Genomic DNA, 23756 nt, shown 5'->3' on the forward strand with positions numbered 1-23756 from the left:
CAGCCTCGACCTGCTGGGCTCCGGCGATCCTTCCGCCTCAGCCTTCCGAGTGGCCGGAATTACAGGCAGGCGCTACCACGCCCAGCTGATTTTTTGTAGAGATGAGGTCTCGCTGCCCAGGCGGGTCTCGAACCCGCGGGCTTAGGCAATCCACTCACCTCAGCCTCCCAAAGGCGCGGGATTACAGGCTGAGCCACCGAACCCGGCTAATACATTCGCTTTTTAAAAATACTTTTGTGTTGAAGTATACTATGCACATGAAAAAGTACCCTTGTCATAAGACAACTTGCTAAATTTTTACAAACTGAACACATGCATGCAGCCAGCACCCAGCTCAGAAAACAAACATTTCCATGACTCCAGAGCCCCCCAGTGCCTCTTACCCCCATAACAAGGGAAGTCACTGCTCTGAGTTCCCACAGCATAGAAGTTTCACCTATTTTACATTTTGAAACTTAAATGGAGGCTCGTTTGAAGCATTAATCTATGAAAGCACTGCTTTGTTCTAGATATTTTTCTCCATACATATATGTATAACTGTTGAATTAAAAATGCACTCTGACACATCACCTGAAAACATTCTAGAACTCAACCTCCTTGAGGCCACCAGTGATCTGCATACCAGATTTCATGACATAGAGTGCCATGTGATCTGCACGTTCCTTCCCAATCTAAAATTATGTGACTACGTTTTAAAAAACTGTCTTCAAGGAGCCGCCAGAGTCGAATACAAAGTTTCTCACAATCTAGTCCAAGCTGCTAGTGATAAAGGTCTTGATTGAATGACTTTTCGACCAAGCATCTATATTATTTATCAGGCACTGAGGACTCAAGTTGCACAAGGCATGATCTCAGCCCTTGAACAGTCCAGTGGGAAATGACATAGGAAATGCAGTGTCATAATGTGTCATCACAAAAGCCTATGGGGACACACTGCTTCAGGAGAACGGCAGAGGGAGTAACATCTGGGCGCTCAACACTTAGTGAGTGTTTCTGCTGTGACACACATTCCATCCATTTTAATGAGCTTGTGGATGTTTTTCCTGCTGGATTTTTGAGGACCGGGAACGTGTCTTGTTCATGACTGTATCTCCCACGGTCCTCGGCCCTGCCTTACAGTTCAGTAAGTGTGTCCATATGGTTCCTGTGACCCAGGGCAAGGCTTTATAAATGTGGAATCTGCCAAGAGCCAATGCTATGAACACTGACAGCTTCTCTGGTAAGAGGAGATTTTCTCAAAGTCTGGTCCTAAGCCACCTGCAAGAGCGTTCATGACATGAAGGGGGAAATGTAGATTACAACTCGTTTTCCTTTGGAATCAGTCTCGGGGGTTGGGCCGGGAAGTTCCACACCTGGGGTCTCAGGGGATTCTATTTGAATCAAGGTCTGGGAACACCGCAGGGATGTGTTGGGGCCAGAGTCACCTTTTCCTGAGCGGAGGCTCCTGTCCTCAGCAGGGGAGTGGGGGCAGCCAGTGCAGACCGCTGAGACTGACAGCGTGTCAGATGCAGTTGAAGGAAACCGAAAGCTCTGGGGTGGAACCATGGATCACCCTGGCTGATGTGCGGTCATGCAATCGGAAGTTAGTCTTGCATGATTTACTAGATAAGTGTAGAGTCAACTTGCTTTTTGCCCATTTCCCCCCAGGTAATTTTAATAAAAGTCTTTACTCATTATTTGGATTTTCACACTTGAATGTTTACTTATTTGTATTAACGTGTACTGAGTACTTAAAGCTTTTAAAGTAGTCTTTTTTTAGAAGTGTATTTTATTTAATTTATTTTTTTGAGTTGGAGGTCTCACTCTGTTGCCCAGGCTGGGGTACAGAGGCACGATCACAGCTCACCGTGACCTCAACCTCCTGGGCTCAGGTGATTCTCTCACCTCAGCCTCCTGAGTACCTGGGACTACAAATCCACACCACCATGTCTGGCTAGTTTTTTTATTTTCATTTTGTAGAGATGAGGTCTTGCTATGATGCCTAGGCTGGTCTCAAACTTCTGACCTCAAGCAATCTTCCTGCCTCAGCTTCCCAAAGTGCTGAAATTACATGCATGAGCTACCACACCCAACATTTATGGTTGGATTACATCCTTGAAAGAAGGAGTTAATCTGTAACGCCTTTTCTTTACCTTCACAGAACATCAGAGAATACTTAGTATTTCTTTTTTTTTTTTTTGAGTTGGAGTCTCACTCTGTCGCCCAGACTGGAGTGCAGTGGCCACTCCCAGCCACCGCAGCCTCGATCTGCTGGGCCCCGGTGATCCTTCCACCTCAGCCTTCCAGGTAGCCAGAATTACAGGCATGCGCTACCACGCCCGGCTGATTTTTTGATTTATTGTATAGAGATGAGGTCTCGCTGCCCAGGCAGGTCTCGAACCCGCGGGCTCAGGCAATCCACTCACCTCAGCCTCCCAAAGGCGCGGGATTACAGGCTGAGCCACCGAGCCCGGCTCTACTTTTTAAAGTAGTGTACAGCAGCCTTTCTCAAGTATGTGTTTTTAAACCACTGTGAGCATATTGAAGACTTTCTCCCATATCCAGTCAATGATTGTTTCATTGAATGCTTTATACAAGGATTTATTTAGAAGTGGGCACAGTGCCCTTGGTCATCATGTTTGCTTTCAGTTTATAGAAATAATCTTACCTACTGGAGGAAGAGCTAGATTGAGACCAAGGAAGGAGAGTAGAAGGAACTAGAACTTAGTAAACAGCTCCCCGCCCCTGAGTCAAGTTAGTCAGAATATAAGACTGAACCACCTTTGCTGGGAGAGCAGGGGACATGGCTTCATAGTACCATTTCTTCCACAGGGTTCGATGGGATCTTTCTGGATGTGGTCTGATGTGCTGACTGGTAATACAGTCCTAGGATTTGGCCCGGCTGATCTGGGTGGGAGGAATGTGGTTTAGGTGAAGAAAATGAAAGGAAAGCTGATCTGGGACCTGACCCTTGATCCAGCAAGGGGAATATGTGGTAAAAACTCTTGAATTTCTAAGAGGCAGATAAAGGTGGGGACCGGGGGGAGGGGAGCCTGAGCTGGTGTGGGGGACAGTAGCTGGAGCAGGTTTGCTAAGGGGTGCTAACAGTGTTTATTAAAACAGTAGCAGCAACAAAGGCAAATTGTTTCTCTAGCCCTGGGTGTGGGCAGAGTAGTGTGGGAAGGGAAGAAGGTAGATTTTATTTTCTTTCTTTCTTTCTTTCTTTATTTTTGAGTTGGAGTCTCACTCTGTCACCCAGACTGGAGTGCAGTGGCCGCTCCCGGCCCCCGCAGCCTCGACCTGCTGGGCTCCGGCGATCCTTCCGCCTCAGCCTTCCAAGTAGCTGCAACTACAGGCGCGTGCTACCACACCCGGGCTAATTTTTTGATTTATTGTAGAGATGAGGTCTCGCCAAGTTGCCCAGGCAGGACTCAAACCCGTGGGCTCAGGCAATCCACTCACCTCAGCCTCCCAAAGGCGCGGGATTACAGGCTGAACCCGGCTGAGAAGGTAGATTTTAAAGGGAATTGTGTGTGAGAGGGTTTCTTTTTGTACAGGCACTTCTTAACAGATGAAAGCTGTAACTTTTGGTGAAATTTCTTTTCAGGATAAAGGACCTTTGACAGGTTGAGGCCTCCTTGGAAGCATGTGGCACCATTTTTTCCCTGTCCCCTTACCTTGCCAGACTCTCACTCATCTGTTCATGACTATCCTTCCTTCTCTTTGCTAGGCAGTCTCCTCACTCCCCAAAGCCCAGTCCAAAGGACACTTTTGGTCGCTGAAATATAATTTTGTCCCTTGTAGACACCGTGGCCCTTCTCATTTCTGTTATAGGACATACAGCATATTGTATAGTATACACAACGCAAGGCTGTCTGTCCAGAGTTGAATTTCCTGTTTAGGGGGTGTTCACGGCACATAGTAGGTGCTCAGTAAATGCTTGAGTGCGATTGAGGTGTTATTCCCTCCTGTCTGGTTTTCTCCCCCACTGTCGACCGTCCAAACCAGAGAAAATTTCTTTTATTGACCTCTCTTGGCTCTGACTCTTTGGAATCCCAAAATGGGACATCTTAGATAGGTAAGATTGCCATTGTTGTGAGGGTGACAGAATGGGGACTTTTTTACAGGGCATTTCCAGCATCCCATGTGGAACGTTGTATTTCCCAGTAATAGAGGTTTTGAAAGAGGTGAGAGCTCCTGAGGTGGTCTTGTCACACTCTTTCCACACTTCCTAACCGTCTCTGTGTGTTAGGCATTGTGGTGGGTGCTGAGATCCATGAGTAAATGCGCTCTCTTGGAGTTGTCTTCTAGAGCGACGTATAACTGAAAAGTAGTCGTATGTCTCGACTACTCATTATGATGCAGGTGCTTTGCCGAGCGCTTTATATACACGAACACCTTCAGTCATTCAACAAGCACGTGAGGAAAACGAGGCCCAAGCAGGTCATGGGCACACACCTGGCGCGAGGCAGCGCTGGGATCCTCACGCAGGACGCTGGTGTTTTGGCCCCGTTTCCTACGGCCCCTTAATAGAGTGACGAGGCATGTTTAATCTAACGGGGACCCGGACTCCTCCATCCCCTAGTGTGGCTGAAAGTAAAGTCTTGCTTTCCCAAGAAAATGAGTAGCTGAATTAAAATCAGACTTACTAGAGGATTGCCAGTATCTGAAAACAATAGAAAAAGGAGTATTTAACCTTATCTTCAGGGTCAGGTAGACTAAAAATTAGTCATGGAAATGTTTAGGATAGCCTGAAACGTCCAGATTGGTCAGGGGCTTACTGACCCTGGCCTAGGAAGCTGCGTAAAATACCTTTATCCTTCCATGTCCACAAGTTCAATCATGTCTCTAGAACATAATCTTGAACCAGAAGAGCCTAATCTAAAACAATTTAATTTCTAAGGTTGAGCCCCAGGACCATCTTTACTAAGAGCTCCTTAGTTCGACTATGGCTGCAAGTCACTTGAGGGGGAGTGGAAGAAGAGTCAAGGAACAGAATTCTAGCTCTATTATATCATCAAATACGTGTGTGATTTTAGACCGATTCCAAAGCACCCTGGGCCTTAGCTCCCTTCTTTGCAAAATAAAGTGAATGGATGAATATTAATGTCTTTCAAGCTCTGAAATTCTGTAGATCTATCTCCCAGAAATATTAAACATTAAGCCCCTAAGTGCATATGTAATGTAATAATTTCAAATAAAAATACCTAGCATTTTATAGGATTCCATAATACGTAGGTAATCTCATATGTGCTATTGAAGACATGTCTTTTTCTGGTCTTGGCTCCTAGAATGCATGCCTGAATGACTACTAACATTTTAACTCATTCACTTCATTTTATATGGGCAAGTCAGTAACTTAAGGTAGCAAGAAAGAACTTGCTTTAAAGTAATAAATATATTAAGATCCAAAATACTGTCAACTGTATTTGAAACAGATCTGGGTAGAGGAATTTGCAGAAATTCAAGGACATTTCTGGAACTGATTGTCTGAAAGAAGCGATCCTTAAGTACACATCTTGACTAGGCTCGGTGGCTCAGCCCGTAATCCCAGCACTTTGGGAGGCTGAGGTGAGTGAATTGCCTGAGCCTTCGGGTTCAAGACCAGCCTGGGCAACTTGGCGAGACCTTGTCTCTGCAATAAATAAATAAATAAATAAAATTAGCTGGGAGTGGTAGTGCGTACCTGTGGTTCAGGCTACTTGAAAAGCTAAGGTGGGAGGATCACCTGAGCCCAGTAGGTCAAGGCAGCGGTGGCTATGAGCATACCACTGCCTTCCAGCCTGGGCGACAGAGTGAGACTCTAACTCAAAAAAAAAAAAAAAGATTTTCTTATCTTATAACAGCATCAATATAATTTTTTTTTGAGTCAGGGTCTTACTCTGTTGCCCAGACTGGAGTGCAGTGGTACCGTCATAGTTCACCGTAGCCTTGACCTTCTGCCTTAACCTCTTAAGTAGCTGGGATTACAGGTGCATGCCACCACACCCAGCTAATTTTTTAATTTTTTTGTAGTGACAAGGTCTTGCTATATTGCCTAGGCTGGTCTCTTAACTACTAGGCTCAAGCAATCCTTTTGCCTCATCCTCCTAAATTGCTGATATAACAGGCGTTAGCCACCACACCTGGCCTTGAAATTTAACAGGTAAGTGAAAGTGGATTTCTTTTTTCTTCTGTTTGGTCCTTCACTAACCCTTTCAAGTTCCCTGTGGTGGATCCTAACTTTGAAAGGATAATTTTGGGGGCTGAGTGATCCAGTAAACCAAACTAGCCCCCCCAGGCCCCACCTATGTCACATGTATAGAGTCTGTTCCAGTGACAGCATACTTGGACTTCCAGCATAGTTTCTGTCATCACAAACCATTCCATTAACCAGTCCTCTGGGGAAGAGATAGTTCTTTCGAGTATGCATTCTCAGGCTCATATGGCCACTGAATCCTGGACATGGCATACAGTCATATTAGAACACGATTGTAGGGTGAGGCAAGTTGAAATTCCTTCTAGGCTAGGACCCCCAACATAGCTCAGATTTAATTCTGACCATCGACTAGGACTCCTTTGAAGGAGGTACACTCATAAGAACTATAACCAGGATATCGGAGGCCTTTTTATAGCACTTGCTTCCAACATAATTAGTGCTTCCTATGACAAGTTCTTTGTAAGAACTAAAAGCCTATTTTAGGCTAAAAATCCTTCCTAGAGTTTTATTTCAATTTGGTAAATAAGTAATACTGAACACTAAGATGTAGTCATTGTTTCCAGCACCCAGAAAATACATTATCATGTTCTATTAAGGAGTTTTTGGTCCTCCTTCCTTGTGTTTCCACAAATACTTCAGTTTTATTTTTCCAACGTGTCTCCTACCCTGCAGGCTTTAAATAACACATATAATATCTTCTTGTCTTCACTTAATAGACCATGTTGTGCTTATTCATTTAAGCTTCCCCACTCTTAGGCCTTTTATGGAGTAACTTCTTACTTGATGGAGTCTTGTCAGACCCAAGAGTAATAATATTATGTGTGTCTTGTGGGTTGAATAAAATATTTTTTTAAATACTATTTTGGTAAAAGGAATCTTCTGAGAGCAGTGATGTGTGTGTGCAAAATTCTTTGTATTTGAACTAAATAAGAAGTTTTGTTAAGAAGTTTTGTTAAGTTTGGGATCTGTGGAAATCCTTGATTTCTTTTGGCGTGTGTGTGCAAAATTCTTTGCACTTGAACTAAATAAGAAGTTTTGTTAAGAAGTTTGGGATCTGTGGAAATCCTTGATTTCTTTTGGCTTCTTGCAGCCCAGATGCTTTTAGCCACAGGCAATAGAGTAAAAAAATATGCGCGTGAGAAACCTATAAACCAGAAAGTGATGACAGCAGGCAAAGTGGAGTGCTATAAAATTTTTATCATCACACCTGAAGTGATCATGTTGCTTATTAGTGGCGCACATTCAAGTTCTAACAAGTGGCAGTTGTAGTCGAGCTCAGCCTTGCCATGTGCTTTCTTTGCCAGCTTCCTTTTTACCTTCCCCTTGTTTTCCTGCTTTGAAGTTCACTCATTATCCTGGTTTGCTGCAGCACCGCGTGGGGAGGATGGCTTTACTGACCTGTATTTTTCATAGTCTGTACCACCTTTCTGTTTTCCAGTTGTCCCAGTTACTTTGCGCTTCTTATATGCTGTGATATTCCTGTGTTGTCAAACCAGCACCTCTTCCTGCAGCTTCAGGGGCTTGATTAAGGGCTCCCTGAAGAGATGTGTCTGTTACGTAGCTCTCTAAGCAGTATGTCGACTCTGATTGAGAACCTGGCTCTCTGTAGGCTTTCAGGTGGTTGTCTTCATGGGTGGGGGATGGTCATTTTATCAGGGAAAAGCACATAGTGTGAAGGTGGAACATCTACCTTGAGGAGTGTTCTGGAATGGGAGTATTTCCCTTTAGTAAGTCCACAGTTCAAAGTATCTTGCTTTACCTCCCCAAGAACTCAAAGATTTGAATTTGTCTGTTTACGGAAGTTAAAGAGAACTTTGTTGAGACTTAGGAGGAGATATGATAGACTGGTATGCAGCTTTAATGTGGTTTTAAGTTTGAGTAATACAGGAAGGAAAAATCATGCATAATTCTATCATGCCAATATAACTAATATGATCATCTTGCAAATCCCTTTTCAGGATTCCTATATGTAGAGTTTCACATAATTGTAAAGCTACGGTACATGGGATTTAGTTTTCTGGGCTTTTTTCCCAATTAGTATTGTGTCAGACTATTTCCAGGCTGTTCTGAATCTTGAGTAGTATACAGCCATTAAAATTAGCTTGGAGTAAGAGAGCTACTATCATTCAGTCATTCCCCTGATGTCAGACATTTGTTGTTTCTCATTTTTTGCAACAGCTGATGATGTTGCAATGAAATTACTGGTCATAATTAGGTTAAAAGAAGGGATTGAGAAAGGGGTGAAGTGGGCAGGAGAGCAGGGGGAGAAGGTCTTTTTAGCTCAGCTTTGGAAGGGAAGGCAGCCCAGGGAAGGCATGATGCCCCTGGATCTGGAAAGATGATGGGTGTGTTCAGGAGTTGGGAGTGGAGCATTTATAGTTAAATCATTGGCCTGTTTTCTTCCATTGGGTTTTACAAGACATTAACATGAATGAGCCTAAACCCTTTAAGTAGGTGACACTAGCTATATAAATAAAAACTACAGAAAGCTTTGTGAGAAAGCTAGGAGGTATCATGAATATGATGTTTATTGTAGATTTTCTTAAAGGTAAATTTCCACACATAAGAATGCTGAGTTAAAAGGTATGGCTATTTCAGTGGTTCTTGATCCACACTGTCAAATAGTTTTCCGAAAGAATAGTGGCAGCTTATATCACACGCACCCCATGTCTACAGACTCCCTCCAGCATACACTTATCAGCACTGGGTATTTTAGTTTTTAATAAGTAAGAAATGGCGTTTCATCACTTGAATCCACACTTCTGACAACAAAAATAAAATTGAAGTAAATAGATTTTTTTACTCATAGGTTTGCTATTTTCTTTCTAATGAATGGCTGATTTAGTTCTTTATTCATTTTATTGTTTGTGATCCTGCTGTTTTCTTACCCATTTGCTTGAGTTATTTTTGGTGTTTTATTTTTTTCCTATAAATATTTGCTGCTCTTTTACCTTATAAAAAGCTATTATTACTATTACTATTTTGCATTACCATCTGTTGCTCTTTTCCTTCATATTCACTTCTAAGTTTAGGAAATTATCGTCTCCCTAAAGATCTAGAAAAGATTCCATTTAATATGTTTTGTTATGTAACGATAGCTAAGTAAAAAATCTTTTCCCAAATTATCAAGTCATTGTTACAGTACTATTTAAAAAGTACATTTTATTACTCTGTGATGGCTTTTATCATAAATGATTACAAATTTTTCTGTTTCTGGGCTATTTCATTTCTTTATTGATCTCTGAGTTTATTTCTGTAAATATAAGTATGAAGCATATTTATTATTACCGTTCAGTTTGAGTTTTTGTAAGTGAACAGTAGGTACCTCATTGATCTAAATACTAGGCATTGGTTTTAGGCAAAAAAGTTGGGGCAGGCAACATAGAAGAAACTTACAATTTTATCTGAGTTTTTCTGATCACTAGGCTCTGTGCTGTTCTTACAACATTTACTTAATATATTTATTTTAATGCTGCTCAAATTTTATTCCAAAATTGGGGGGAATTTTAAAGCAATTATAAACCTAAACAAAATTTTATTTGCCTTTTTTGGGGGACAGAATTTAAGAATTCTGAGGGTTTTGATTACAGGTAGTTTCTCATTTTATTATGTATCCATCTACTTGTTTATTTTTATTTTTGATAAACTGTCTCTCCTTAGCTAGACTGCAGGTCTTCCTGGTTGCTGAAGATATTTTTTTTCCTTGTGATGGCTTTCAGTACTATGTTCTGTGTATTGGCAAATATCTGAGCTTAATAGTTGGGTGGTGCCCTTAGCATGGATGTTATGTAAGGGATTGTCACCTTCTTTTAGAGTCAGTCATCCCACGAAGTTGAAGGACTCAGTAAGGCATTATGGAATCAGGAGGCTAATGTGACAGCCTTGACTCCAACACCAATTAATTACCTGTCAAGACCTTGGTTTCCTCATCAGTGGAATGAATAGGTTGGCCTAGTGACCCCAAGTGACTGTCCTAAGCTGACATTCTGTGATTCTCCTTCTATGAGATACTATCATGAGGAATCCTTACTTTTACGTTGGATTTTAAAGTGGAAAAGAGAAAATGAAAACCAGAGTTTAACTTAAACACTTTGAAGTGTCATTCGTGAGATTCTAGTCATGTGTCATGTTGCTTTAATCCAATAGTTTTTTGTTTGTTTTTTTTTTGAGTCAGGGTCTCACTCTTGCTCAGGCTGGAGTGCAGTGGCATGATCATGGCTCGCCAAGCCTTGTCCTCCTGGGCTCAGGCGATCCTTCTGTCTCAGCCTCCCAAGTAAATGGGACTTCAGGCATGTGCCACCAAGCCCAATTTTTAATTTTTTTTTGTAGAGACAAAGTCTTGCTATATTGCCCAGACTGGTCTCTAGCAACCCTTCCTGCCTTGGCCTCTCAAAGTGCTGAGATTACAGGCTGAGCCACTGCACCTGGCCTAGTCCAATAGTTCTTAATTAAAAGTATGCATTAGAATTACCAGGGAACATTAAAATACATGCACATATGTGTGTGCATATAATACCTATATACACACACATAAATACTCAAGCTCAAACCCATGCCTTGCAATTCTCTTTCAGCAGGTCAAGGATGAGAACTAGGAGACCTTGGTGATTCTGATGCAAGTAAGAGTTGAGGGGCCTATCTTACACTGCTGGAGGGAATGTAAATGGTAGAACTGCTTTGGAAAACAGTTGGACAGTTCCTCAAATAGTCTAACAGAGTTTCCATATGACCCAACAATTCTACTCAGTGTATGTGCAAAATAATCGAAACCAGGTGCTTGCACAAAAACTTGTACGTGAATGTTCATAGCTCTATTCACAATAGCCAAAAAGTGGAAACAACCCAAATGTCCAATAACTGATGACTAAAGAAGTAAAATATGGTATAGCCATACAATGGGATATTATTTGGGGCTGTGAGAGAAACGAAGAACTGAAACATGCTCCAGCATGGATGAACCTTGGAAACATTCTGCTGCATGAAAGAAGCCAGTTACAAATGACTACACGTTGTATGAGTCCAGAAAGTAGCTTAGTGACAGCCTAGAGATTGTGGGGAGGGGAGTTTGCTGGAGGGAAAGGGGAAGAGTGACTTCTGTTCAGTATGTGGTTTCTTTTGGGAGTGATAAAAATTTTCTAAAATTGGTTGTGATGATGGTTGCACAACTTTGAATATACTGAAAACTACTGAACTGGACACTTTAAATTGGTGAATTCTGTAGCATGTGTATTATATGATACCAAACCCATGTTGGTTTTTTTTTTTTTTAATATGGGTTCCAGAGAAGGATAACTAGATTTGAATTTTGGTTTTATCCCTTACTGTAAGTTGTGCAACCCCGGGAAAGTTGCTGACCTTCTCTGAGTCTGTTTCCTGTATGTAGAGTGGGGATGATGAGAGCAATACCCACCTATTGGTGTCGTTGTAAGGGTTAAATGAGATGACACATGCAAACATTAGCCCGCTGTCTAGTTCTGGATAAATACGAAAATCAACTATGACGATGATAAGATTGAAGAAGAGTGAATCAGTCTTACCTAGATAAGCAGAACTGGGAAGAAATCACATATGGAGCAAGTAATAAGGGTGTGATTGAGCTTGGTTTATTTGTGGGCCCTGAAGAAGATAGCTAGTTTAAACATTTTTACAAGCTGGAGGTAGCAATCTCTTGGTAGTTTTGACTGGTGGCGGTGCCCAGGATGACAGTGCTGTCATGTGAGGATGGCCTACCACAACGCTGGGTCATGTTTGCTTTGATGCCTGATTGGGCTGGGACAGAATCCTGAGGAAGAAGTACAGAATCTGAAGAAAGTATTTTTATTGAAGTCTTGCTGCATCTGTGACCTGAAGATCCTGGTTCTTCTTCTTTTTTTTTTTTTTTTTGAGTTGGAGTCTCACTCTTTGTTGCCCTGGCTGGAGTGCAGTGGCACGCGTACATCCACTGCAGCCTTGACCTGCTGGGCTTAGGCGATCCTTCCACCTCAGCCTTCTAAGTAGCTGGAACTACAGACGCACGCCACCACGCCTGGCAAGTTTTTTGTGTGTGGGACTTATAGTAGACACGAAGTTTTTTACCAAGTTGCCCAGGCTGGTCTGAAACCCCCAGGCTCAGGCAATCTTCTTGCCTCGGCCTCCCAAAGTGCTGGGATTACAGACTGAGCCACCGCGCCCAGCCCATTCTGAATCTTCTTATCCAGGAGTCAGTTGGAGAGAAGATGTGTATGCCTAGGTTTGCATAGTCTACCAGTGTCTCTGAGTGGGGTACATTAGTCTGACTTTTGGCTTCTGCATTTAAACCACAGGTGGGAGTAGAGGTGGCATAAAATAAGGCCTCGGGTTCAAAACCTGTTACTCTCCTGCATCCAGGGAAGGTTGAGACCATGGCTCATCATTTTTCAGGACACCCTGAGAACTCATCTTGAGTGGGATGAGCTGCATTGGGAATATTGAGTGAGTTGCAGAGGTCTCCAGTCAGAGGAAAGAACTAAATGTATCATCCACATTCGAGTCCTTCCTTCCTAGGATTCCTTATTTTGGCCTGTGGGGCTAAAATTGTAAGGCTTTTAGAGTGAACCTAATATTAGAAAATGCATCATTGTGTTTTCCTTTCTGATAATTACTATGTTTACTTCCATTACTTCTAGCTAAAGATCATCACCCTAGTAAACCTTTGCCAGAGAATCCAGAAGAATTCACCAGTGCAGCCACTGCAGACCCCAGAGCCCGGCTACAGGCCCACATAAACGGTCACTCTGTGGCCTTCAGCAGATCCACATGCCAACGCAGCACTGAGGTAAGGCTTTAAACTCAAGGGATGGTAAAAAGTGGTTGAAGTGTAGGAATTGGACAGATTTTTGAGCTCAGGTGTAAATACTGGGATTTCATCTTAGGAAGGTTGTGTATAGGTGTAACTTGCTTCACAGTAATTGTAGAATGTTGATTTGAGAACAAAATATTGCTTGAGCAATCTTTTTCTGAGCTTTTGCAAAGTATAAGATGTTTTCAGGTAGTTAGCGTCAGGGAAGATTAGGGTGGGGGAGTTACCAAACCAGTTGATTTGCTGCTCTTTTAGGCATGTCTGCAGGGACTATTCCATAAGGACCTGTTACTTAGATACTCCTAAATTATAAGAATCTCTTCATGCTCTGGTGTGTTATGGGGCAAATGACTTCTCAAAGAATAAACTGGGTTTCCTACTTGGTTCTCAGACTTAGATTATCAGAGAGAAAAGGTCAGTGATCACAACCATGGGGAGGATTGGTTTAATCCACCCTGAATTAACCACAGAATGAAGGTGAGAATTAAAAACAAACCTGATCTGGTGCTTTATAATAAGGAAGGTTGAGGACATTTAAATGTCACTGAAGTTTAGCTTGAAATTATACTCTGTGTAGCTCTATGCCTAGATAGAATGGATTCTTAAATGAAACTCTGCCCTCTGTCCAGGTTCACGTATGCGTAAATTATTAAGTTAAATTTTCTCTCAGCTTGTCTGTCCCATAACTTCTTTTCCAGACCTCAAGGAGACCGAACTCAGCAGCCTTTTTATTCTGGAAGGCATACGTAAAAATAGGCTTTTTTGGCTCTGTGTGTATGTGTTCTCTTTTTCCAAAAAAGAAGAAAGGGAAGGTAGGCATGCAGTGAAAACACTGAAGGAGGAAGACTCGTCTGTCCTCACCTGAACAGAGTCTGCACCAAGGCCACCTCAGGCTTTGTCCTGTTAATGTGACAGGGATGCCCTTTGTGTAGGGCGTGTATTGGGAGTAGGGTTGCAAAGAGGTAGAAGACACAAGTTCCAACTCTAAAGGGTTTGGTTAAACTGAGAAAGCAGAACACTGGATTAAAAGAAGAACGACTTGTGGTAACCCATGCGAAGATCTGTATAATCGGGGCTGGCAGTGCACACTGGAGACTTTGGAAGAGGGCTGGGCGTTTGAAACCTGCTGTGTCATTCTTGGCCTCTTGGGCTTAGCTACCCAGCTCCAGTGATCCTGTCTGCTTTTGGGACCCCCTCCGCCTTTTTTGTTTAATCTTAAAAATGAAGGTCTTGAGTAATTGGTAACTGAAGTTTTTTGTCTTTTTTTAGTTCTGATATTATGGGGTTGTCTCATCTTTTTTGTTACCAAGTAATGGTTAAGAGTCTGGTCTCTAAATTAGTCGTCAGAGTTTGGATCTTGGCTCTATGATTTATTAGCCATGTGACCTTGGTTTAGTTATTTACCTGTTGTGCCTCAGTTTTCTCGTCTGTAAAATGTGGATAATAGCAGTACCTCTGTCATAAGTTTGTTGTCAGAATTAAATTAATTAGTATATAAAAGCCATAGAATATGCCAGCACTTAGTAGATGATACATAAATGTTTGTTACATGAAAGAACTACTCGTTCTTCCTCTTTTCCTATCAGAACTTAAAACCTTGGATGGTGAGGTTTCTTCTCTCAATCCTGAGTCTCAGTTAATGGCAATCAAGGATCTGACTTAATTATAAGTGTAATTAATCCCATCAGTGGGTTAATAGCTACCATTTGAATGCCAACTATTTGCCCGGCATTATTTGGTCACTCTGCTTACATTTTAAGACATTATTAAAGAATGGGAACTGTGCACAGTAGTGGCTCTCGCCTGTAATCCCAGCACTTTGGGAGGCCAAGGTAGGAGGATCACTTGAGACCAGGAGTTCAAAACCAGCCTGAGCAATATAGTAAGAGTTTGTCTCTAGGAAAAAAAAACTTAGCCAGCCAAGCATAGTGACATGTGCCTGTAGTTCCAGCTACTGGGGAGGCTGAGGTGGGAGGATAGCTTGAGCCCAGAAATGCATCTTGGGCAACAGAGCGAGAATAGGAAAATTTCAGTTTTAACCCTGCCCTAGTTTCTAAATAAAGAATAGGAAAATTTCAGTTTTAACCCTGCCCTAGTTCTGCAATGAAAAGTTGGACTAGTAGTCAGGGTTGCTACTAGTGATAGGTAGTTAGATTCTCAGCGTGTTCCTTGCAATCCCAGATCTCTTTGACCTGTAATTACTATCATCCTTACAATTATCCCTGAAATCTACTAACTTCCTCATTTCTCAGCTCTTCTGTCCCTGAAAAGGTAAAGCTTTGCCCTCCCTGTATTTCTCCCATTTTTACTTATTTAAATCTACTCTGGGAATGAATAACTTTTCTTATAAAACCTGTGTTAGTGATTTGCATACTTATTTAAATGTAGAGTTATTCTGCAAATTTATTTAATGTCATTATCTGAATAATTTCTGGGTACACTAGGTCTTCTAGATAAACATCCTCTGGTTTTACCTTGGCAGTTACTAGTTTCTTAGCTTTTCCAAATATATAAGCTATTTTCATATTGATGCCCATTAATATAGAGATTAATTTTCAATGTCTTTGGCCATGAAAGATGGTTAGTGCCTCTCCTGGCAAAAAAGTAGTGCATTTCTTCTATGAGAGTACAACTCATATACTCGGTTGTTTACATTTATGTATTATTATTTTTTAGGTGAATTTATTTAAATTTTAGATTTGGGGGTACACATGCATATTTGTTACGTGGACATATTATATAGTGGTGGGGTCTCAGGTACACATTTATTTATTTTTTAGTTACCTTGAAGTAGCATTTTCCCAGGTTATTTCCTTCCATTTTGATTTGTCTCATTTAACAATTGTGCTGTGAATAAATCAGAAAGGGGAAACTTTGTTTTTATATTTTCACTAGGTCTGATTAACATATATTTCTTTCTGATGAGTAATGCAATTTGCATGAATTCAAGTTGGGAAGTGCCTACAAGGAAATCAGCTTCTACAGAAATTTAGTTTCTCACGGTTGCATAACACATTAATTACCCTATGTGTTTTGAATGCCTCCTGTGATGAGTGGGTTTGAAAGTGCAAAGTAAACCTTCCTTGTCTTTTCAGAAAATGCAGTATTTGTTTCTTACAGATATTTCAGTTGAAATTCAGAAGAATGCAGCTGGAATTAGCAAATGATATCGCATTACAGCCTAGCCAATGCTTGCTATCTAGATCCACTGCCGTTTCTCAATGATGTGTTTATTTTACACACACAATTTACTATCCTCTACTTTTATCAACGAGAATACTCTAGAAGCAGACACTTCTGACATTCAGTATAGATCTTTAATCTTGTATTGTGGAACAATGCTAAAGTTTAATCAGAGTTAAAGTAACCTACAAAATAGCAGTTTCTTGAAGTGGAATCATGTGGACTCTGAAATCTGGAAAGTTTATTTTCTACATTTCACATATTATCAAATGTTGATAATTACTTTTTGGAGGTATTTGTAGGATTTACTCTCTGAATCTGGAAATTTGGGGGTTTTTTGGTAACAGATGGCAAATGTTTTATTTCTAAAATTAAGTACCTAGGAGTCTGCAGTTTTATATGTATATGAATTTTTAATTACCAGTTTCAGAAAGTGAGCACTGGCATATGAATCGATGTTTGTCTTCGTGGTTTCCCAGTTACACTTTCCTTGTTCTTTCTTTAATGTCCGTCTTTAATGTCCGTCTTTCCTTTCCCCATCATTCTTTTCTTCAGCAGGCATATTACGACAAAGAAGACATTCAGCCAGAGAGAAAGAACCAGAAGGGTTCTTTTTAAATGGTGTTGCCTGGAGGAGCTGAACTCAGCCTGAGGCTTAGTGGCCATCCAGAAGAGTTAAGGGGAAGACCACTGAGGTTGTGTGAATGAATCCATTTTTCCATTTTTATCAAAATGTTGAATTTGGTCTATAGCAATGAGAGAAATCTTTCAGTGTATTTCTGTACAATGGAAGTATATTGTTTTAGTAGTTAAGTGTAGAATGGGGCAAGAATACATTTTCTTGATTGACAATCTCTGTGAATTATAGGCTACTCTGGGTTTTAAAATTTTATTGTATAAACTTGAGGAATATGGCTGTAAACTTTCCTAAAGTATTAATTACAGACTGTTTGTGTCTTGTACATAAAAGTCGTTTTTGTCAGTAGTTTAAATGTTATTTAGTGGTTAAAGTAGCTTTTATCCTTTAAGTAAAATTTTGTTTTTTGGTAGCATAATTTGTATAACTTGAGCAAATAATTTTTTTATAACTGATTTGTTGATTGAAGGTTACTCAGTCAAAAAATAAATAATACTTCAACTTTTGTAAGGATATATTTTTTCCTAGGGTTGCTGCATAATATTTTGGAAATAGTAAGCATTCCAGTACTTTTAAAAATATAGTTTTAAACCCATTTTATAGTGAAGTAGACTGAATCACTAAATATGTAAAAAGTATTTTATGAAGCAATACAGAGGAGTCATTGACAATTGAATAGAATCAACAACTTCAAATACTCTTTTAAATATCATTACTGTCAACAGGAAGAATCTTATGGGTTACATAAAAATGAACTAGAAAGTTTTCAAAGAGAAGGCTGGTAAGGAAGAAAGTAACAAAACTGGATTAGAGGTTCTCCTATAGGTTGTAACCTCTTTTTTCATTTTCTTCCTTGTTTTTCAACTTCTTCCAGGTAAAGAAGTTATTTAAGTCTATGTGTGTTCCTTATTTTTTGCTTGAACTTGATCAAACAGGTAAGATGCTGTTTAATTTGTAAATTATATCTGCTAAGTTTACATTTTGTTTGATCTATTCTATCTGGCTTCACTTTTTTTTCCTTGAGGTTTTATCATTTAGTAAGTTCTTGCTAGCTGATTCCTCTTTTTGACAATTAAGATAGGATGCTCCCTAGAGCTAATCTCACTGACCTTTAGCCTTTACTTAATTTATAACGTTGGTATTATCCAGAGTTTCCTGTTATTGAAATAATTCTTCCTGTTATTCTTGAATCTAGTGACAGGTACAGTACTTTTCTAGTTTTATGGTAACTTCATTGTTTTTGCAAATCTGTGTCCTTTCTGACAAGTAATACCAAAGAGTATTTGAATTAAATCTAAATTGAGATACATTCAGAAATTGTGGCGGGGACATAAAAAGACCAAGTTGCTACTGGAAATAGTCACATAAGACTGAAAATTCTAGGGAGAATGTTTGGTGGAGTAAAATGGAAAACTTCTTTCTAGGACCACGGTGCTCGTGTTTTTGTTTGTGGGCCAGAACATCCCAAGGGCTCACAGGCAAACATTATTAAGAATATGATCTAGTGCCCAGCACCAGCATTTCTATTAGGAAAAGTGGGCCCCCCCAGATTCGGAAGCAGAGGTAAGCTTTATGTCTAGTAGGCAGGGGGATGCAGAGTCCTGGGCATTTGCAGTCTCTGCTTGGGCTCCAATAAAGCGGGAATTCAGCTAGAGAAAGATATAGGGCAACTGGATATATGAGGAATTGGGATGTAAGTTTCATTTCTAGATCAGGAGGACGGCGATAGTTGTGTGGCAAGAAACTATCACTTGATGCCTCGAAAGATAAATTCCCTAACACAGAGAGAATCAAATAATAACTGTCATATATTGAGTGCTTACTGTTTTCTAGGGACTATGGTAGGTTAAGTATAAAGTCACTTATCCTCTCAAGAACTCAGCAAGAAAGTTACTAGCCACATTTTACAAATGAGGAAATTGAATCCCAGAGAAGTCAATTAACTTCCCTAATGTCATAGAAGTAGTGGGTCTACAATTTGGACACAGGCCTGCCAGATTCTAAAGTCTAGGTTCTTTCTGTAATACATGTTGCCTGGCTCCCCTACCATGACCTTTCTCTTTCCCTATCAAGGAAGGCTCTTGCTCCTCAATACTGTATGAAGGGAAATCCCAATAAGTAAAATTTCATCTGGGTCCAAAAGTAGCCATTTAAAAATATGTTTCCTCAGGAAATTTAAGTCACTTGCAGCTCAGTGTGAATTAGGGGGGAAAAACCAAGCTAATTAATCAGGATAAAGCAAACGAATGTGTCCTTCAGGGATGGAATAAGTAAAGACAGTGACACTGCAAGAAATGGGCCAGAGGCACTAAGTGCTTGGGGGCATGAGCTGAAAGACAGGGGTTGGCAAGGGTACCAAAGGATGGAAGGAAGGTCACCAAAGGGAAGGGTCAACTACGGTGGCATTTTAATTCTGGCCACACTACACATACAGGAAGCCCCTTCCCTTTTCTGTGGAAGTGGCTTATAAATCCACTGTATCTGATTATGACTAGGAACTAAGACCACTCACCCCTTGTTAAGTCGTACCCAAGAAAACTCGATGTATGTGAGTGAAGTTAGGTTTGACCGGAACCAGCTTCTGCAGTTGAAGGATAGGAGCCTTTTATGGCCTGAGGGGACTGATGATCCTTCATGTCCTCACTTGTTGCTTTTATCACACACAGTAAGTTATGTTCTCATGCTCTCTTCTAGTCTGGAACATGGGCCACTTGCAGGGACAGACCAGGATTTGTTGAGTAAGACAGCAGTTCTCCAAGTGCGGTCTGCACTTTTAGGAGTCCTTAAGGTCAAAGCTATTTTCATAATAGTAAGACATTATTTATACCAGTTTTACTGTTTGCATTGATGATGCGAAGGCAATGGTGGGTAAAATTGCTGGTGGCTTAGCATGAATCAAAGCAGGGCAGGGGCACCAAACTGTTCTAGTAGCCACTGTATTCTTCACCACCAAAATGTAGTGAAAGAAAATGTCTCAATGAAGTAGTAAAAATTATTAACCTTATTAAATCTCAACCTTTTGATTGTACATCTTTTAATACTGTGTGAAGATGAGAGTGTTTTTGATGCATGAAGTACTATGGTTTCTCAAGGAAAAGCACTTGTATAATTAATAGTTTGAGTTGCAAACTGAACTATCTGCCTTTTTAATAGAACACCATATACAATTGTCCCTAGGTATCCTGGGGAAATTGGTTTCAGGACCCCAGGCAGATACCAAAATCTGCACATGCTCAAGTCTCACAGCACAGTACCCAGAGATAGAAAAGCCAGCCCTCTGTATCTGAGGATTTCCCATCCCGCAAATCCTGTTTTCAACGCTCATTTGGTTGTGGAGGTGGAACTGTGGATATGGAGAGCCAATTGTATTTATTGAAAAAAAATCTTCATATAAGTAGACCAGTGCAGTTCAAACCCTTGTTGTTGAGGTTTCAGCTGTGTACTTGAATAACTGATAAACTATTATTATTTTGAATATTTGGCAAACATTTCCCCCAAAATGAACGAAGGGACTCTGTTATTTAAAGGAAAACAACTCACAGTATTTGTTGCTAATGGTAAAATTTGAGCTTTCAGGTAAGAGTTAGAATTTTGAAAGATATATCTGCCTTGTGAGCTCAATAATTTCTTAGGACTTAGACTTCTTTGATGAGATTGATGATATGTATTGATGCGACTTTTTAAAAAATACATATTGAAGTATGTCAACATTTGGAATATCTGCATAATTTAGTGACTGAATAGTTTCCAGATGATCAATATATGATCTTACAAAGAGTCATTCAGAGTGTAAGCTAGACCAGCAGGTTTCAGTGAGACAGGCTATGAAAAGCATATCCAGACTGTTTCCAATTTCACAGTGCAGTTAACCTTGAATCAACTGCTGCTTGAGTTTTGGTGTGGTATCAAAGAAGAATAACCATAGTTATCTGAAAATCTATTAAATATTCCTCCTTTTACATCTACTTTTCTGTGTTAGACTATATTTTCTATTTACCTCTACCAAAACAACATATATTACAACAAATTAAGTGCAGACATACTGCACTCTATTTGAGAATCTATCTTCTATTAAACCTAGTGCTACAAAAATTCCAGAAATGTAAAACAGTGCCAGTCTTCTCACTATATTTATTTTGTTTTGGGAAATATATGTTATTTATATTAACATTTAATGGGTTTGTTATTGTTAATTTTAAGTGAATTAATATTTTTAAATGTGTGAGTTTTAATTTCTAATGCAATGCATATTGATAACTATGACCTATATAAACAAAAACTCTTTGGGGTCCTCAATAATTATTTGAGTGTAAAGGGGCACTAAGACTGAGTTTGACACTGTTCTAAGGCAAGCATGAATATATGTGTATATATATATATTTTAGTCAGAGTTTCATTCTGTCTCCCAGGCTGGAGTGCAGTGGCACACTCACAGCCACTGCAGCCTCAACCTGCTAGGTTCAGGTGATTCTTCTACCTCAGCCTTCCAAATAGCTGGAACTACAGGCATGCACCACCATGCCCAGCTAATTTTTTGATTTATTGTAGATATGAGGTCTTGCCAAGTTGCCCAGGTTGGTCTTGAAACCTTGGGCTCAGGCAGTCCTCTTGTTCCCACTTGTCAAAGTGCTAGGGTTACAGGCATGAGCCACCGTACCTGGCCAGAAGCATGACTATTAATCAATACACTTCTGATTCTGTGAGATTTATTTGTCCCCAGTATAGGAGGAACACCATCCAGCATGTGCTGTGAGCCCTAACTACACAGGAGAGATATATAATCTGGGCCAGGTCATCAGGGAGCTTGTAATTATGGAGCTGAAATTACTGAGGTAGTCCCTAAGTGCTGGTTTCATAAACACACACTTCCTTTATCTGTTTCTGCTTGGCTCTGGAAGAACCCTCCATAGGCAGGATTTTCATACCAGTCTTGGCTACCTGTTTTCCCCAGGGCTGGATCATAGTAGGTACTTAAAGAACCAGAAGGTCAATTGGTAGACAGGAGGATTTGGTATAGAATCAGGTGGTCCATTTATTCATTCAGCAAATTTATGGAGTACCTGCTGTGTGCTAAGCTCCGTACTCAGCACTGGAAATACAGTAGTATTCTAGTAGTATTTTTGCTCTAGTGGAACTAGACTTGCTTGGTTTTTTCCTCAGCAAACCTCCATTACCTTCCTTTAGAGTTGAGGGCCTGTGTGCTGCCTACTGGATTGGTAATGGACTTACTGCCCAGTGAGTTCTTGTGTTTGCAGTAGTGTCACCTCTCAAAGATCAAAAAGGGAAGTTGTGCTGCCAGGGAACCTGCCCTGCCACCCTGACCTTTTCTTCTTCTTTCTTTGGGCTATATTTTGGACCAGTCTATGGAAATCAAGGTTATTACTTGAGAGCAACCATTAGGGACTACCCAGATCTATTGAGATTAGTACTGGCAAGAGAATACCAGCACTGGAAGGTCTGTGTGTGGGCAGTGGGGATAGCCACAAATGTTGTCCTCCTTGTGCCGGAGGCTTATGCATGTTCTCCTACTTAATCTTCAGAATACCACCAATCAGGTAGGTTGTGATATCACCTTCTTATGATGAGGAAACAAAACATAGTCGAGTATTAGTATCCAGGGTGGCTGGCTTTCTAGTGAACCCACTGGTAATTCCTGGTCCCTCCTACTTCCTTTGACTACCTCCTTTCATGACTTGCCCTACCTGCCTTATGTATGACGGTCATGGTATTATACCATGATAGGTGTTCCTGAATGTGATGGTGGCTGACGCAACCGGAGGTTGTACAATCTGCCACCATGGCAGCTACACCTTAGCTATCCCTGTGCATGAGCTGCCACTCACAGGGCTTGTGGATATATGAAGCCTTGTGTCTTTACTTCCATGTCTTCCCAGTGGCTTTGATCTGAGGAACAGACAACATCAACATAATCATCTTAATTTGGTCTGGCAGCTGCTACCATTCTGTAGCTATCAATGAGGAAAACAGATGTAAGGTTTCAGAGGACTTGTGGGACAGTTTGCCACAAGTGTATGTCTGGATGCTGTATATCATGGCTTGGGGGTTCTGATGTGTGTCCTCCTTGCCCCCTGGCTGCATGTGAAGGGCATGGCTTTAATGCTTTCATCAAGAGGCAGAGGAATAATATTTGGGTTCCAATTTTTTGTGCCGGTGTCTCACATCTTTCTTATTTAATCCTCACAACAGCCCAGTGTGGTTGTTGGATTTCGTTCTGGTTTTGTGAGGAAGCACATGCTCAGCATTTGAGTAACTTGTCCAGTGTTGCTGTGTCAAGCCCAGCCTTTCTCCTCCCCAGTTGCCTCTTCAGAAGTCACGTTCCTTAAACAAGTAAAAACCCCTCACAAGCAGAGGACCTGACCTAGCTTGGATCTCACCGCTTTGGTATTGATGTTTATTCATTCAGCAGATGTATTTTGGGCACCTATTTATTTATCAAGCACTGGCAGGGGACAGGGGATGCAAAGGAACAACTTCATTCTCTAAGATCCTGCCACTTGTCTGCATCTGCCTTTCTTTCTTTCTTTTTTTTTTTTTTTTGAGTTGGAGTCTCATTCTGTCACCCAGACTGGAGTGCAGTGGCCACAGCAGCCTCGACCTGCTGGGCTCTGGTGATCCTTCTGCCTCAGCCTTCCGAGTAGCTGGAACTACAGGCGCGTGCTACCACGCCCAGCTCATTTTTGATTTATTGTAGAGATGAGGTCTCGCCCAGAGTTGCCTAGGTGGGTCTCGAGCCCGCGGGCTCGGCCCTCCCAAGGTGCAGGATTACAGGCTGAGCCACCAAGCCCGGCTTGCCTTGCTTTCAATTTCAGTGTGATCTCGCATCTGTAAAGGTTGTAGGATCACAGATTCACTGTGATGGAGGCTGGGTAGGTGTTGTCTAGGTGGGCAAAGGTAAGAAACTCATGGCTGTAGACAAAAAC

The 23756-nt window shown here is 41.0% G+C and overlaps 1 protein-coding gene across 1 annotated transcript in view; it reads left to right on the forward strand.

The window, feature by feature from the left end:
* The first annotated feature begins 7752 nt into the window (after window positions 1-7752).
* Window positions 7753-23756, forward strand: part of EID3 (EP300 interacting inhibitor of differentiation 3) — a 46131-nt gene continuing 30127 nt past the window's right edge. The window contains exons 1-2 of the mRNA XM_021713587.1: window positions 7753-7783; window positions 12823-12971. Of these exons, the coding sequence (XP_021569262.1) occupies window positions 7753-7783; window positions 12823-12971 (180 nt within the window). The remainder of the gene's footprint in view (window positions 7784-12822; window positions 12972-23756) is intronic.

This window comes from Carlito syrichta, unplaced genomic scaffold, assembly GCF_000164805.1.
Source record: "Carlito syrichta isolate Samal-C Ts95f unplaced genomic scaffold, Tarsius_syrichta-2.0.1 Scaffold304605, whole genome shotgun sequence".
Lineage (NCBI taxonomy): Eukaryota > Metazoa > Chordata > Mammalia > Primates > Tarsiidae > Carlito > Carlito syrichta.